Below are 15,325 nucleotides of genomic sequence, written 5' to 3' on the forward strand. Positions count from 1 at the left end.
CTGCTGTACCAGGTGGTGATGCAGCCAGTCAGAATACTTTCAATGGTGCATCAATAGAAGTTTATAAGAATTCTGGGTTTCATGCTGAATCTTCTCAGGCGCCACAGGAATAAGAGCCGCTGTCTTGCTGCTTTTGTGATCACACCAACATGGTGAGACCAGCTCAGATCCTCGCTGATGCCCAGGAATCTGAAGCAGCTGACTCTCTCCACCTCTGCTCCTTCGATGTGGATGGGGGAGTGGCCTCCTCTCTGCAGTCTCCCGTAATCCACGATGAGCTCCTTGGTTTTGCTGACGTTAAGCAGCAGGTTGTTGTTGCAGCACCATGATGTCAGGACTCTCACCTCTGCCCTGTATGCCATCTCATCTCCATCAGAAATGCAGCCGATGATGGTGGTGTCATCTGCAAATTTGATGATGGTGTTGGAGCTGTGTGTTGCTGTACAGTTGTGGGTGAACAGGGTGCACAGCAGGAGGCTGTAGTCTATGAACAGCATCCGCACATATGTGTTTTTCTGGTCCAGGTGAGAGAGGACAGTGTGAAGTGAAACTGCTATTGCATCGTCTGGAGATCTGTTGAGCCTGTAGGCAAACTGGAGCGGATCAAGTGAAGCAGGGAGTGAAGATGTGATGTGAGCTTTGTCTATACGCTCAAAGCGCTTCATGGCAATGGAGGTGAGTGATATTTTAACGTCATAAAATATGCTTTTTACAGTTCTTACTCTTTGCTACTGCTCGTACTACAAAACTACTGTAAATGAGCTATATATAAAAGGTCACAATACACAGGAACTCTGCGTTTTTAAATATACACACTAACCCTTTCTTTCAGTATCTGATAGGGTTTGAAAGCAGAAAAACAAACTTTTAGATCCTAAACCAACACAGCGTAACCATGTGCTTACATCAGGCTCTGCATCTCTGCACCAGTTGTAGACTAACATGGTCTTCTTGCAGCCAAGCAGGCACAGACAGCTAGCAGCACTAGGTTTGCATATGTCATTCACAAACATCACTCCAACAGGATTAAAAAGTTATTTTTTAAAAACAATATTTTACTGTAAATTTGTGTTCAGTTATTTAAGAAGACAACATGATCAGATTTCTTGTTATGCTGTTCTATCCAAGTTTATCAGTGACATTTTACCTTTTTAATGCTGCAATGTCTGAAATGTTGTGTCATTGCATTTTTAGTTTGTGATGCCTTGTAGGACCTGGTGACCTGAGTGTGACCATGTATTTATGAGCAAAAGGCACACGGGAACAACAGCTGCAGCATGAGTTACTGAATTTCTTTGCGGTCTTTGTAATCTGTTGTTGCTTTCAACACATGCTATTGTTATTGTAACCTTGAGATGTTTCAGCATGTCGCAACATTAAGAGACAGTTTTCTGTTTTGCAAAGCCACCATCTATGACCATTATACACTTGTTATTATTATACACATCTATGACCATTATACACTTGTTATTATTATACACATCTATGACCATTATACACACCTTGGTGCATGCGAATAATATTTTAATGATGTCTTGTGAAACTTGTACCTTCATATTTCATGTTTTTTACATGTTAGCGGTGCATGCCGTGGCTGTAGACCTAATTTAATTGTTGATATATTAGTTTAAAAAAAATAGATAGAAAAATAACACCTCTCATGTCATTCTTAGCTGGTGTAGTCAAAGAAACGGGACAGTGAGAGAGTCACAGGAGTCACATGGCTGTTTTATATTTAATTTTGACTGCAGGTGGGAAGCCAGGCCACGTCATGTATGAGCATATTTACAATAGTTTCCTCGCTGCCTGCCTCACTAGTTTTCGTAGATATCTGCAGTTTCTGAGTAAATGCCGCTGTGGTGCCAAATTCCCAAAAAACATTGAGACACTGTTTAAAAGTACAGATGTAAGAGGGAACCTTGAGAATATTTTCTTCGGAGGAACTCTGCCTCTTTAAAAATCCAGCTGGAAACAGCTGGTGGAACAAATGCGCTGCATTGTATAACACTTGCTTTTACACTTGCTCTTTTATTCCTGTTTATTTATTTTTGCTTTTTTGGGATGCGTTGCTGCCAACAAATTGAAACTGAGTTCATATTTTTCTTTTCATGAAATAGTAAAGCGTCTCAGTTCTCTCATCTGATATGTTTTCTTTGTTCTATTGTGAATAAAACATGTTTGAGATTTCTGCTTTTCCTTAGTCCTCTCAAAAACGGAAAGCACAAACACACACGTCCGTGATAGCAAACAGGTTAAATGTTTGACACCCACATAAAAGTATGTACTTATATGTCCATTATCTTCATGCTACGTGTGGTTGGTTTATGTTGACCAATGAAATAAGTTCCCGAGAGAGAGGAGGGGAGGAGAGGAATTGAGGATGTGCAAATGAGGAAGGTCAAAAGACTTCTTCAACAATCTGAAGGGTAGGCTCAAGATTTGATACAAATACCATGAAAGCGTGGATCCGTCCTGGTTTGTATGGGTATTTCAGGGTTCTGGTGGTGGTGTTATGGTTTGGGGATCATTTTGGGGACACTCTGGGCTTTAGCTGCCACAGCCTTCTTGAGTATTGTTGTCGGCCATGTCCCTTTAAGACCACAGTGTTCCCATCTTCTTCCAGGAGGATAACACGCCATGTCACAAAGCCCAACTGGTCTAAAACATCGTAAACTTAAACTTGAACATTACGATGAGTCAAATGGCCATCACAGTCAGCAGATCGCTATCTAATAGAGCATCTTTGGGATGTGGTTAAACAGGAGATTCACATCATGGATGTGCGGCCAACAAATTTGCTGCAGATTTGATGCTGTTGTGTCAGTATGGACCAGAATCTCTGACGAATGTTTCCAGCATCTTGTATCTATGCAATGAAGAACTGATGCAGTTCTGATGGCAAAAAGAGGTTCAACACACTACTAGCTATGTGTAAGTAATGAAGTAACTGATGTCTGACCCTCTTCCCCAGGCAGAGAAAGAGCATGGGCAGCCACTCTTATACCTTCATGCAAAGACTAAAAACACATGTTGTCTGTGGCACAATACATGGTTTAGTGGGGTAAAAAAGTTCTTTGTCATTGTCATCTCAGTGTTTTGAAATCAGCTGAGCAGGGCTGGATCTGACTGATAAACAGACACTGTGTGCTCATACAGTACCCACACGCCCAGCATAAAGCCTTTATAGAGACTTCATTTTGCAACCACTCCCCCTGCTGGCCATTAGAACAAAGAGCAGGTTTACGACACCATTGCGCTGGCCTCACTTTTTAAACATTTCATGCAAATGCATCAGTTTATTTAAAGGCTTTTTTTTTTTTTTGCTATTACTTCACAGCAGCCAAAAAGGGAAAAATAGTTTGAACATAAAAAAAAAATGATAAAGAACCCAAACTCAGTGTCTGAAGCCTCATATAAGCTTCAGAAAGAGTGTTATTGTTCTGCCCTTCGTCACTTACATCAAGAGATCCTGTTTCAGTGCTCATACAGGAACCTGACTATTGTTTTAAGAACAAGCTGGAAAACTGAGCTTCTGTACTTATCCTCAGGGAGTATCTCCCCCTGCAACCACCAGGTTAGTCTACAATGGGTATGATTTTTTTGTCACTGTCTTTCAGGAACAAAAACATGTTAATGATTCAGGCTAATACCTGCCCACTGAAAATACACACATCCAAATGCTGAGACAAGTTGCTCATTTCTGTTTAAGCAACTATTACAAGAAAGGCTGAGCGGGTTCTACGTTATCACATCCAAAACACAGATCAACACACATATGTTTCCCCCCCCCAAAAAAATCCATGTTTTTAATCTCTCTCAAAAAGTCTCTAAAGCTCAAAAGTTGTGTTGGAAGCCCCCCCATTTCCCCTAGAGCTACTTTGGACTTCACCTTCCTTCCTTCCTTTGCAAGGAAAAGCATTTCCCTCTCAAGGTGACATTTCCATTTGGTTGTGTTAAATGCCAAGTCAAAATAGCGCTACACAGGGTCAACACTGTGACGTTGACATTTGTAATTATTTTATTATATGTTCAGTTGTTTACAGTTCTTGGAGTACTTACATCACTTCTCTATTTACAAAGTTTGAAAGTTTTGTACAAAGACAGAAAACTCTTAATGCCACATTGAAGATCTTTTATACAACTTAACTTTAGTAAGAAAATGCCATCCAAAACATGTGTCTGCCAGCAGAGTTCATGCAAGAGAATATTTAGACGGACAAGGTGAACGTTCGTTTCACATGCACCAACAGTGGTAAAACAGAGAAGTATATGTAGGCTGTCGCAGTCACCAAGCACTAAAGCCCAGCAGTGTGCTCTCATCCCGAGGTGTTTTCTACAGTTTGGGGCTGAGGCGTATGCTTTTTTGCTACCAAAAACCTTGCACCCAATTAATTTCCTGCGCAGCTGACTCAGGATGGCAGTCAAATTTTCATTTGTACAAATAAGGTTCATGTTGTGACAAGATTACGTTTGTTTTTCTTTCCATTTTATGCGTTACAGCAGATATCCAGGGAAAAGTCAGCTCTTGTTACCACTAAAACTGCTTCCAGATTAATCAGCCTCCTCTGGTCTTCTCTTTCCAACAGGAATGCAAAGCCTCCCCTTATCTTCCTCTTCATGAGGATATCAATCACGCTCACATTTCTGGATCCGAGGTCAGGCAGCTTACTGAAGCAAACTCCAAAGATTTACTGAATTTCTTTTTCCTGTCCACAGCACGCTCAATCAGCGTGGATGTGCACTGTCCCACAGAGTTACTTATTAGCAGGTGAAATTCCTTTTTATGCAAACACGGACGCAGGTGTTCACCAGTGCAGCAGAGGTGCCACACAGCACACGTCAGACCTGCAACAGGTATGAAACTTTCAACCAAAAAAAGGTAAGTGAAACTAAATGTTTTCAGCCTGCTGTTAAGTTACTATGTACACATTCCTTCAAGTCCATCTGCACTGTGAGCATTCCTCTGAACATGTACGATTAGGGGTTTTCCTGAGGAACCATGTTTCCAGATACAAGGGTGATGTTTTCAGTGGGCTCTGGCACCGGTGTGTACAGATTTCCAGAAATGGGCTGAAAAACACAGCAGTGTAAAAATAAGTATTTATGAGGACAGAAAGAGCATTTGACTAGACTTTTTTTTCCAAGTATATACCTTAGAATCTTTGTTTCCAGTCATCATCATTTCCTTGAATATTGTTGAAGGATCAGGTATCCTGGGACAAAAGATTTCCCTGTTCCTGCAACACACACACACAAAAAAAAGCCCAACACATCATGTTTAGGCGTGACTCTGACACTGGAAATACCTTGGAAGTACCTTGTGGTGAGAAATCATGTTACACAACGTCATATGGAAAATTTAAACCATCATTCAAATACTTTGAACAAACTTTTCAGGGAAGTAGTACAGATACCTGCAAGTTCTTTCATTGATTTCAAGAACCAAAAGTGAGAACTAGGTTTCTTTGGTTTTTATTCCAGTATTTGACCCAGGTAAGATAACACCAACTGAGATTCAAAGCAGAGTCGTTTTTATGTCTTGAAGTGAACCAATTCACCTTCTCCAAGAAAACAGCAGCAGAAAAGGAAGATGGTGGAGTTTGTGTAAAAGAAAGGGACTCTTTGAAGGTCTAGTGTTATCTCTGTATGTCTGCATGTTTGCTGTTTTATCAACATTTATTATAAATCTGGATTTCTTACAAGACCGTGTCTATAGGAGTATATAGTCTTTATTTTTGTCATTATTTCTTATCAAGAAAAATATTATATTTTTATTTAAGTATTTAATTAATTGTTAAAGATTTTAAATCTTATATGAAAACATGTTGCACCTTTTACATGTTTCACTGGCATTCAGTCAGGACAAACAACACAAGCAGAGCATGTCAGGTGAACTGTAAAAAGCAGACATCAATTAAAATGATCTCTCTCTCCTCTGTCATGCATGTTTGGACCTATCCTTTACACCACTGCCATCTTGTGGCCACAGTGGATATGGTCTCTGAAAGCAGAATTAACACTGAAGCCACTGAAATCTGGATGGGTAGGTGTTCAGCAACTAGCAGTTGGTTGTTTTTTTGTACATGTGCATTGTGGGTAAATCTTTGGTGTTTGATGGAAGACTGACAAGATATTAGCGTGCTAGCTAAGCTGCTGCTGGCTCTGCTTTCACTGCTCTGAGATCAGTTACCAGAAATAAGAGTTGTGGAAATAAGAGTTAGTGCTCTCATTTATCAATGTAAGAGAAGAGGTTTTTTTCTTAGTGACCACTTTGGCCAACATTGTGTGATGTAAGAAACTTTTAAATTGAATTAAGTTAAGCAAGCTGATCAGGTGATGGTTCTACCAGCACTTTCACTTTCAGATCTCTGAGAAACCCCCTGGTTGACCTAATGTACAATTAAACCAGCTATTTTACTAATACACAACCTTAATTTTTCATTCATTATTTAATCCCACCGTAGATATTTTCTTAAATCAAGTTAGACCATGCTCAGGTCTTTCAATTCAGCTCTGATTCTTTTTGAATAGATAAATATTAAAATACATTTTAAAATCATGATGAAAACCTATGATTTGATAGGATATGAGGCATAAGTGTAGATTAAACAGAATATGTATATGAAAGAAAGTGTTTAGAATAAGCCCAACCTTAAATATCTGCAGCAATAATGTAATTCATGTAGCACTGATGGGAAACATCTTTCTGCAAAGTAAATCCTTTGATTTGTGATACTTTATGTGCAATTTTACAGTAATACAGTTTCATGTGAAGTATTCTTTTGCTACTTTTGCTAAAGCAACAGTTTTAAAAAGTCCTTCACTCCTCATTACCAGCTAATACTGAATAGTTAGAAAACTGTAGTAGTAATAAAATGCCAAAATTCTATAGCCAGGATGAGCGCAGAAAGAGGCCGTCACAGCAGTATGTTTTGTAACTTGAGATGTTCCCACAGCTACGATATGAAGCTCCAGTATTAGATAAATATTATTTCCAACTATGGATCATGCACAGCTAGTCGAGTAGGTTCATTAATACAAATCCACAGCTGGAAAATGGCAGAGTAGGTCATATTTTTACCTATTTTATCAATGTAGCTCTACCTGACACACCAGTCTGTGGTGCTGGGGGAATCACTTTAGGTCTCAGCTACAGCCTGGCTGTTTTATCAGCAGGCCAGTATAACCAGCTGATATTAGCTACTTGCCTATCTTTTAGCATCGGCATTAATAACGGCCAATAAATGACACATGGGAAAAACACCCATAACCATGCCATGATATTACAGAGTTTCTTCACCAGAGGGCACTCTGAAACTTCCCTCTTGGCAACACTCCACAAACACAACAACCAGCTTATCCAGAGTCAGGCAGAACACAAAAGAGTAAACAAGTGACTACAAAAATGTAAAAGAAATCTATTTATGTTTTGACAACAAACAGAATATCTGATTTTTAAAATACAAATATGAATATCAGTTTTAAAGATCCTGTATAGGCCAGGCTCTAGTCTGAACCTTTATTATTTTAACTACATTATTATATCCTGCCAAAAGATTACACCACAGACTCAATAAAGTTATGATATAAAAATGTGTGAAAGCCTTTCTTAGAGTAAATAAACTAAGCTGCTAAGTCATATATATATATATAAGTCATAGCACTATGGGAGGTTATAGTGCTTTCACTTCTGCTGTGTCTGTGTGTATAAAGGCACAATCTGGCAGGAGAGGGTGAGAGGTTTTTAATCATTTGGGCCTATGACTAAGCCTTCTGCTATTTGCTACGCGTTTGCTGCAGCCCACACCTACCTGCCTGCGGCTACAGGTGGGGCAGTTTTGTCAATTTTTCCACAATCTGTTTACTGATTAAACACTAGTCCTCAAGAGTCCTCAAGAGTAGCCACTCGCCATGGTCTATCAATTCTATTATCTTCTTTTCTTATAAAATCAAATTACACCAAAGTCACATCAGGAGATATTTTTTTAAGACTACATGAAAAGCAAAGAGAAACTCAGCCCTCTCCCCGGGGGCAAACATTTGCTGACAGTGAGGAGGGAAAAAAAACTTTTACAAGAAGAAACCTCCTCAGGTAGCTTCCATAGTAGTGTTTATTTGGTTAACTATTGCTTGACAGACGCAGTAGGAGAAGCTTCTTTTGACATTAATCTTTTAATGTCTCTCTGAGTGCAATGAGGCATTCCTGCACAAATCATTCCCGACATTGACAAAATCAACTCAACAATACTGTATGCTGTGCAAAATCATTGTTTAAAACGTGGATTTTGCAAAATCTGCACTTGCACACAAACATTCACTTTTGACACTCTGGAAATCGTTCTGGCACATACCTCTGGAAGCAGTAGCAGGACAGAATGACGCAGGCAGAAAGAATAATTGGGATGACGATGGCGATCACAGTCAGCATCTCATCTGGAGACCTATTCTCCCCTGGAGTGAAAGAGAGAGACTTCCTGGTAAAACATTTAGGAGATTTTCAACCTTTTTGCACATTGTATTGCACATAATATTGTGTATCACAGTGGTGTGCTGGTGTCTAATTTCTCATTGATGATACCAATTCAGTGCTCTAAAGTTTCCAAACAATAAGTTTTGTAAATTCATTTTAAAATATGCCATTAGACACAATGGAGAACAGCTAAAAAGCAAGGCTGTATAGAGCTTTTCAATTCAATTTCAATTCAATTTTATTTATATAGCGCCAAATCACAACAAAAGTCGCCTCAAGGCGCTTTATATTGTACAGTATGTACAATATAAAGTAGTCAGCTTTCACTGACTAACAGATAGCTCAACCCCCCATCACATGAATGCTGGGATTTTCTGCTTTTAGCCGTGTTCCTGTTTTACAACATAGCTCAAATATGTGACACATGTTAGCCAGCCACTGCAAAACTCTTTTTTAGCACGGTGCACTGCAACATCTGAGTCCCGCATTTTATTTATTTATTTGTTATATGGAGTGTGTTAGATTAATGTGTAATCCTTAAAATATACTGTTTATGACACGACAGTGTGTGTGTGACTGTCTCTTATTCAGAGTTTTGCAGAATTTGTTGCTTTGATTCCTTGTTGTCCAGGTGGCTGTGAGTCGTTTTCTTGTAAATTAAAAAAAAAAAAAAGTTCTTGATGATGATGAGTCATTATTAAAATGACCCGACTTTACCCACCCACAGAACTTTATACACTGATTGGTGCATTTCCAATGGCAGCCTCACACTGATTTGGCCTACATTACAATATCTGCACCAACATGTAGTTTGACACAAAATTTTAAGATGAAGCGAAACTTTAATGATTGAATCAATATGCTGTCAGTGATGTGATTAGTACATGACGAAAACACCAACATACAACTCTGTGTGCACATCGTGGGATTCTCATGATAATGTAGATATAATTATTTAAATATACTCGTAGTAATAAATAGTAATACTGTTTAGACAGTTACCGTGAGTTATGACTTCACTGAGGTCACTGGACAAAAAGATGCAGTATTCATCAGTCTGCACACGGTATCGGAATTTGTATTGGCAGTTTTTGTTATAGGGAATATTCAGATGTAGCTCTTTAGTGTGGAGAGTCTGAAAAATAAGAAGCACACAAAACCCATGTTGCACTTTATCAGTATGGAACAACTGTAGCATTGACATAGTATCTGGATTTAAGACAGACAAATGTGAAAATTATTTTTTTTTTCTGATATTTGATATAAATGTTCAGCTATGAGATTATTCCAGTGTCTCAAAACCTCATCTCATAAAACACTTGAGCAGAACATCACAATGTGAGAACTTACTTTGACGTTATTGCACTCTGTGACATACAAACTATAGCTTAGTCCACATTTTCCAACAGCCGAACCTGGATGTTCCCATGTCAGGGAGAGTTCGCCTTTATCTTCTGTGATGTTCATCTTTGGTAAAGGTGTCACTGAGGAGATAACAAAACACTTGTTATAAAAAATACTTCTTAACATTTCATATTCATTTTCACAGTTTGGAATGACAATAAATAACAATAAACGATTAAAAATAACACCAACCAATTTTAGGTTTGAAAGTGTTGCGTCCAGTTTTAGTCTCCACGAGCACATAGATCTCCAATAGAGCATTATACACGTTTAGATAACAAACATCCTTTTCATGGCTGGTGGACCCATCACATGCTCTGATTTTATCATTTTTCTCTGAAGTCCTGTAATGACAGAACGAGGAGTTAACAAGAGAAGTGAAAAACATAAAAAGCTTTTTCACTTCAGCCAGTGACTCAGATTATGGCTCATGTAATTCCTTCAAAGTTCCCAGATTAATTTTCAGATGGAATGTTAAATAATTCAAATCGGCACAAGATTCTGATAAAGCCACAACCAGGTTTTAACAAAATACTGCTGTCCAATATTTGTCACTCTGTAACATCCATACATAGAGTACTGCTGCAGAAATGTATTGCAGTAGTTCATTTCCACAGAACCCCGGACTGATGATGTGCTGGTTCACGGCACTAATCCTATAATTGTTCTTTAGATAGAATTTCACTCCAAACAGAGACTGCATTTCATTTCTTGTGTTGTTTGCAGCCTTTATGCTCACCTGTAGGAGATATTCAGCTTGACTGACTCACTGACTGGTTTCCAGAAACACTTTGTTCTGTTAGACTCAAATGAACATCTGAAGTCTGTCAACAAATCAGCTGTAAGTACAAAAAAAGAATTAAGTCACATACATAGATATATATAAAAAAAACTCATTATATATCAGCATTTTAGCTTTCTGGTACTTACTGCGGGGCTTTGAAGTTTTAATGGTTTTGATCACAGGTCTGCTTTCCTTCCAGTGACCACACACAGGATCTAGAACAGCTTGAATGCTGATATTCCAGTGATCAGAGCGCTTATCTTCTGTGAAGTACTTCACTGTGAAATTATTAATTAGGCTTCGGAACCTTGGCTGGAAAAAAAAAACATATTTAGTGAAATTTAAATAAATCTTAGTTCTTCAGCACTCTGTCTGATATCCACTTTAAGGGCACTTCATTTTCATAAATGGAAAACATATTTTTAGATAAATGCCGTTTTTTTGTTTTTTAACTTAACTTTAGGGTTATTTACAGTGCTGTATTGTTCAATATAAATGATTTTTTATTTATTTATTTTTTTTACTTATCAGGTCAATAAATTCACGATTGTGAAAAACTATAATTTGATTAATATTTTGTTTGTTTTCATACTGTCAATAAACATGTTTGGACTAATTTGGCATACGTTTGATGATAGTAGGTCTATGGTACATGAAAAAAATGCCAGATAGGTCAACTGGATATTCTTTATAGATTTGAAAACTGTCATTACATATGGATAAAACCGTTATTAATAAGAATTAATATCAAATACATTTGTAGATCTTCTTTTCTTTGGCTGCTTCCATTAGAGTCTACCACACCAGATCATGTACCTGGATCTCACCCTATTTCTAGCACCCTCCTCTTTCCCACCAACCCTCTGCATCTCCTCAACGGACCTGCTCTGAGGTCCTCCTCTTTTCCTCCTGTCTGGGAGCACCATGTTCAGCATCCTTTGTCCAGGATTTTGGTAATGACCACTTTTAACAGCCGAGTGTAAATGAATGAGGGAATAAAAAAATGCACACGGCCTTTTCACAAAACGCTACCATTAAAGTGGCGCTCAAACCTGTTACAGGAGGTGTGACACTGTTGAGAAACACACTTTATTTCAAAGCCCACTATTATAACTGAGTAAAATTAACTTTATTTTTAAAATTAATTATGTTTCTCTGTAGGTTAAAACTTTGTTTCACCAATCTAATGTCAGCCTGTTTCACTGCTGGCTTTCAGTTCCACATTACCTCAACTGACTGCGGTAGTCCATATCTGAATACTTCATATTTGACTGTACAGTTTTCCGGGAGATTGTCCGGCTTCTTCCAGGACCAGGACACGTTCACTTGAAATTGGTCATCCCACCTATATGTCACGTCTGTTGGTTCAGGAAGTTGATAATCTGCAGGTATAAAAAGAGCTATTACTCCCAGCTTTGCATAAATGAATGATGCCGTTCAGAAACGATCGCGGTGGGCTACCACCGAAGCCAAAAGTGACATTTCCCACGAACTCTTTCACAACACTCGCTGCTGTCTGCAATCAGTTCCTTGTGCCACTCATTGTGACACCAAACTGTTTTGTAATACCTCGGACTGAAGCTGAAGATTGTAAAGCTGTAACTGTTGTCATCATTATACATCATTATATACATCATTTTTTGTGCTTCTGTTATGCAATAAGGGTAGTTGATTGGCAGTAATTTGGCAAAGTCATCTCAAAAACAGATGATCAGATTTATCACCAGCAAACTCCCAATATAATCCTGCAAGAATGACATTTTCCGTGAGCACCTAGGAAAAATGAAATCATTTAATTGCGCCAAATCAGGGAAATATCCAACATGAAAATCACCCAACTGTACATGAGCTGGTGAACATTCCTCACATTCCCCCTCTACCTCTGTTTTTACTATTAGATTGGTTGGAAATGCTCTTGAATCATATGCAAAATGTCCTCGGCACCACCCACACATGGAGTGTTAGGGTGTAGTAAAATGCGCTGATATGCGGACTGGGCATGGAAAAGGACAGCAGAGATTCCTAGTATTTTTTAAACATGATTATAAATATGACTGTGTCGTGTTTAATTCATTTGTCATAAAAATCAATGCATCTTTAGATTTATCTTGCAATCATACAATAAAGTGCAGCTGCTCAGCGTTGAAAATGTGACGCTGACGTTTTCTTCAGATTACAGTATATGTGCACAGGCTTTTTTTGCAAAGTGACACAACATAATGGGGATATTATATCTTAGACAGATGTCCTGGAATCAAAAATAATGGAGGAGATGATTTAATTTAAATTCTATGAGACATCCTTTTAAATTTTGCCTCAGCTCTGTCATTGCGACATTTTCACTTGCGCAGGTTCCCAACTTGGTCGCTGATTGCGCTGCGCACCTGTACAGTAAAAGACTCTTTGAGCGCAAACTAACCGGAAAGGTGCTCTTGGTAAGATCAAGGGAGTGAGTGAAGTCATAAGAATAAGAAATATACTCTAAATTTATATTGAAACAGAAAGACATCAGCGAATGTGTTCCAAAGAGCTCTCTGAATAGCCAGATCCTTGGAGATAGCAACCCAAGCACATTACACATTAACCTCTGGGTTTGTTACTGGCAATTAGAATTAACAACGCGAAACCACCGAGGTCAAGTTTAATGTCCTTTCCAATTCGTTTATTCATAACAATAATTCATTACATGCTAACAATAATAATAATAATAATAATAACGATAACGGCACTTAATGTAATAGGGTCAAGACCCTTAAAGTAACACTTCACCAAGTGCTATTAGTGCAGCGGAAAGGAAAAGCTCCTTGAAGAGGAAGAAACCTCAGGGTGGGATTTCCAGATAAGGTGAGAGGAAAGCGGAGACAGTTAAAACTATAAATAAATAAAAATAAAACACTTACATTTAAAATTAAAATATTATCTGACTTATGCGTTAATTTATTTATTTTTTTTAACGGTAAAAACACCCAAATTATAACCACAGAAGTGCTTTAACCTCCAAGGACCTGGCGTCCACATATGTGGACATCACACGTAAAAAAAATTCAGGTAATTCTTTGTAGGTAATTCTTTGTTTTTTCATTCATCAGTTCCCAATTAGCCCAAATAGCAAAGAGAAATTAAAAATGCATGCCATTAAAGAGTTCGGGGCTTAGGATGTTAATTTAATTGACTAATATACAGCAAGCTGTTAAGAGAGCCCGAGACGCTCGGTTAACGAATAATGCGCGTGCGTCTAAAACATGCTAATTAAAGTCTGGTTTGACAGGCTGGGTACGCTCACTGACAGGTTCACTTTAACCGAACAATTTTTAAATGTAGACTATTAATAAAACTGGGATAGCAACTAATGAGTGTTTTACCTGCTTTACAGTTGAAAGTCATGGTGGTGGCGCAGAAAAAGATGAAAAACTGCTGAGCGACAGTCATGTTGCCTTCAAGCGTCCCGGACTTTATTCCTGGAAGCGTTTCAGGAGCTCGTTTGATTCCCTCTTGGAAACCAAGTAGAAAATAAATGTATATATATCTATGTAAAAGGAAAAAAAATACAGGCGACAGACCGTCTACTTTTAAGTGAATGGAAACACGGGGAAACGAGAAAACGAAGCCAAGACTCCAGCTACACCTTAACTGTCTCCGTGCCTACTGAACCTTACCGGGAAGGTCGGGGCGGAGTTGTTTCGAGTGGGAGGAAACTGTAATGACAACGAAGCTACGACATGTCACGGAGTGAGAATGCGTAAGCAGCCTCTTTTACCAAACGCTGTCGGAAGCGGGAATCCAGCGTCCATACAACAAATCGTTTTGGAAAAAAGGAAGCTGCTCCCGTCGCTCTCTTAATGGGGGCAAGATTACGCATGCGTGTGATCTTAAGTGCGATATATCAAACCGCAAGTGTCCATCCATTCCTCCAGGAAGTCGTCAGGCCCTAAATGAGTCTGTGAATCATTAAGCTTATTATCTATGTGGTAATGGCTTTGTGCTGCAACAAACAATATAGAGTGGGGCAAACTGATAACACGAGTGCAGGAAAGGCCAAGAAAAACATAGGGAGTAGATAGTTGTGTTAGGCTTCAGATTTATTCGGTTGTGGGTCAAGCTCAAAGCCTCCGTGGAAGATATTAGACCAAATCAATGCTACAGTATGCATTACTGTTTTAAAGAAAACATTTTGCCGAAAACTTTGTGGTCGATTTCGCCTGTTTCAACATGCAGAAAGCAGCCGGTGTTTGAAAGGGGAACAAGCAACCCCCAGCGAGGGTTTCCAAAGAGCGCATGAAACCTGAAAAACCAAAACCTCTGAGGGAGCTGCTGCTGCGACACTTCATGTGTGATGTAATGCATGTGATAGTATAATCACACACAAAAAACTTTTTTTTTAAACTTATGAAGCCAGGCTGGTGGTATATATGAGGAATGTGCTTTGGTACCGTCTTGGTGAAATGTGTTTTCTCTTAAAAAAAATGTTGCTGATATCAAATGAGCAAAAAGCAAATTTCTAATTTCATCATTTGATTCAGTTACTGCCAATTATTTTTTAAAAGCCTTTTAAATAATATGCAGATTATTGGGTTTTGTTTGTATCTACACTGGACACTGAGTGTATACACTCCTCCTGTGGTTTCCCAGCTGTGATGGAAATGAAAATGTTTTGGGAGATTGTTTAT

At 38.6% G+C, this 15,325-nt stretch overlaps 1 protein-coding gene across 2 annotated transcripts; it reads right to left on the reverse strand.

Annotated features, from left to right (window-relative positions):
* Positions 1-3,995: 3,995 nt before the first annotated feature.
* Positions 3,996-14,501, reverse strand: LOC102078344 (interleukin-13 receptor subunit alpha-1). Of its 2 annotated transcripts, XM_005455205.4 has the most exons (11): positions 14,315-14,501; positions 14,021-14,149; positions 11,886-12,040; positions 10,805-10,970; positions 10,614-10,713; positions 10,067-10,218; positions 9,821-9,954; positions 9,473-9,605; positions 8,352-8,451; positions 5,153-5,237; positions 3,996-5,070 (listed from the first exon to the last, which is right to left on the reverse strand). In XM_005455205.4, exons 2-11 carry the CDS (start codon positions 14,085-14,087, stop codon positions 4,978-4,980), a joined length of 1,185 nt encoding a protein of 394 aa, XP_005455262.1. In that variant the 5' UTR covers positions 14,088-14,149; positions 14,315-14,501; the 3' UTR covers positions 3,996-4,977. The 2 variants fall into 2 exon arrangements, 1 of the variants encoding a protein (XP_005455262.1); XR_002057747.1 differs by lacking the exons at positions 3,996-5,070; positions 14,315-14,501 and having other exon boundaries at positions 8,352-8,474; positions 14,021-14,308.
* Positions 14,502-15,325: the final 824 nt, after the last annotated feature.

Source organism: Oreochromis niloticus, linkage group LG3 (genome assembly GCF_001858045.2).
Source record: "Oreochromis niloticus isolate F11D_XX linkage group LG3, O_niloticus_UMD_NMBU, whole genome shotgun sequence".
Taxonomy (NCBI): domain Eukaryota; kingdom Metazoa; phylum Chordata; class Actinopteri; order Cichliformes; family Cichlidae; genus Oreochromis; species Oreochromis niloticus.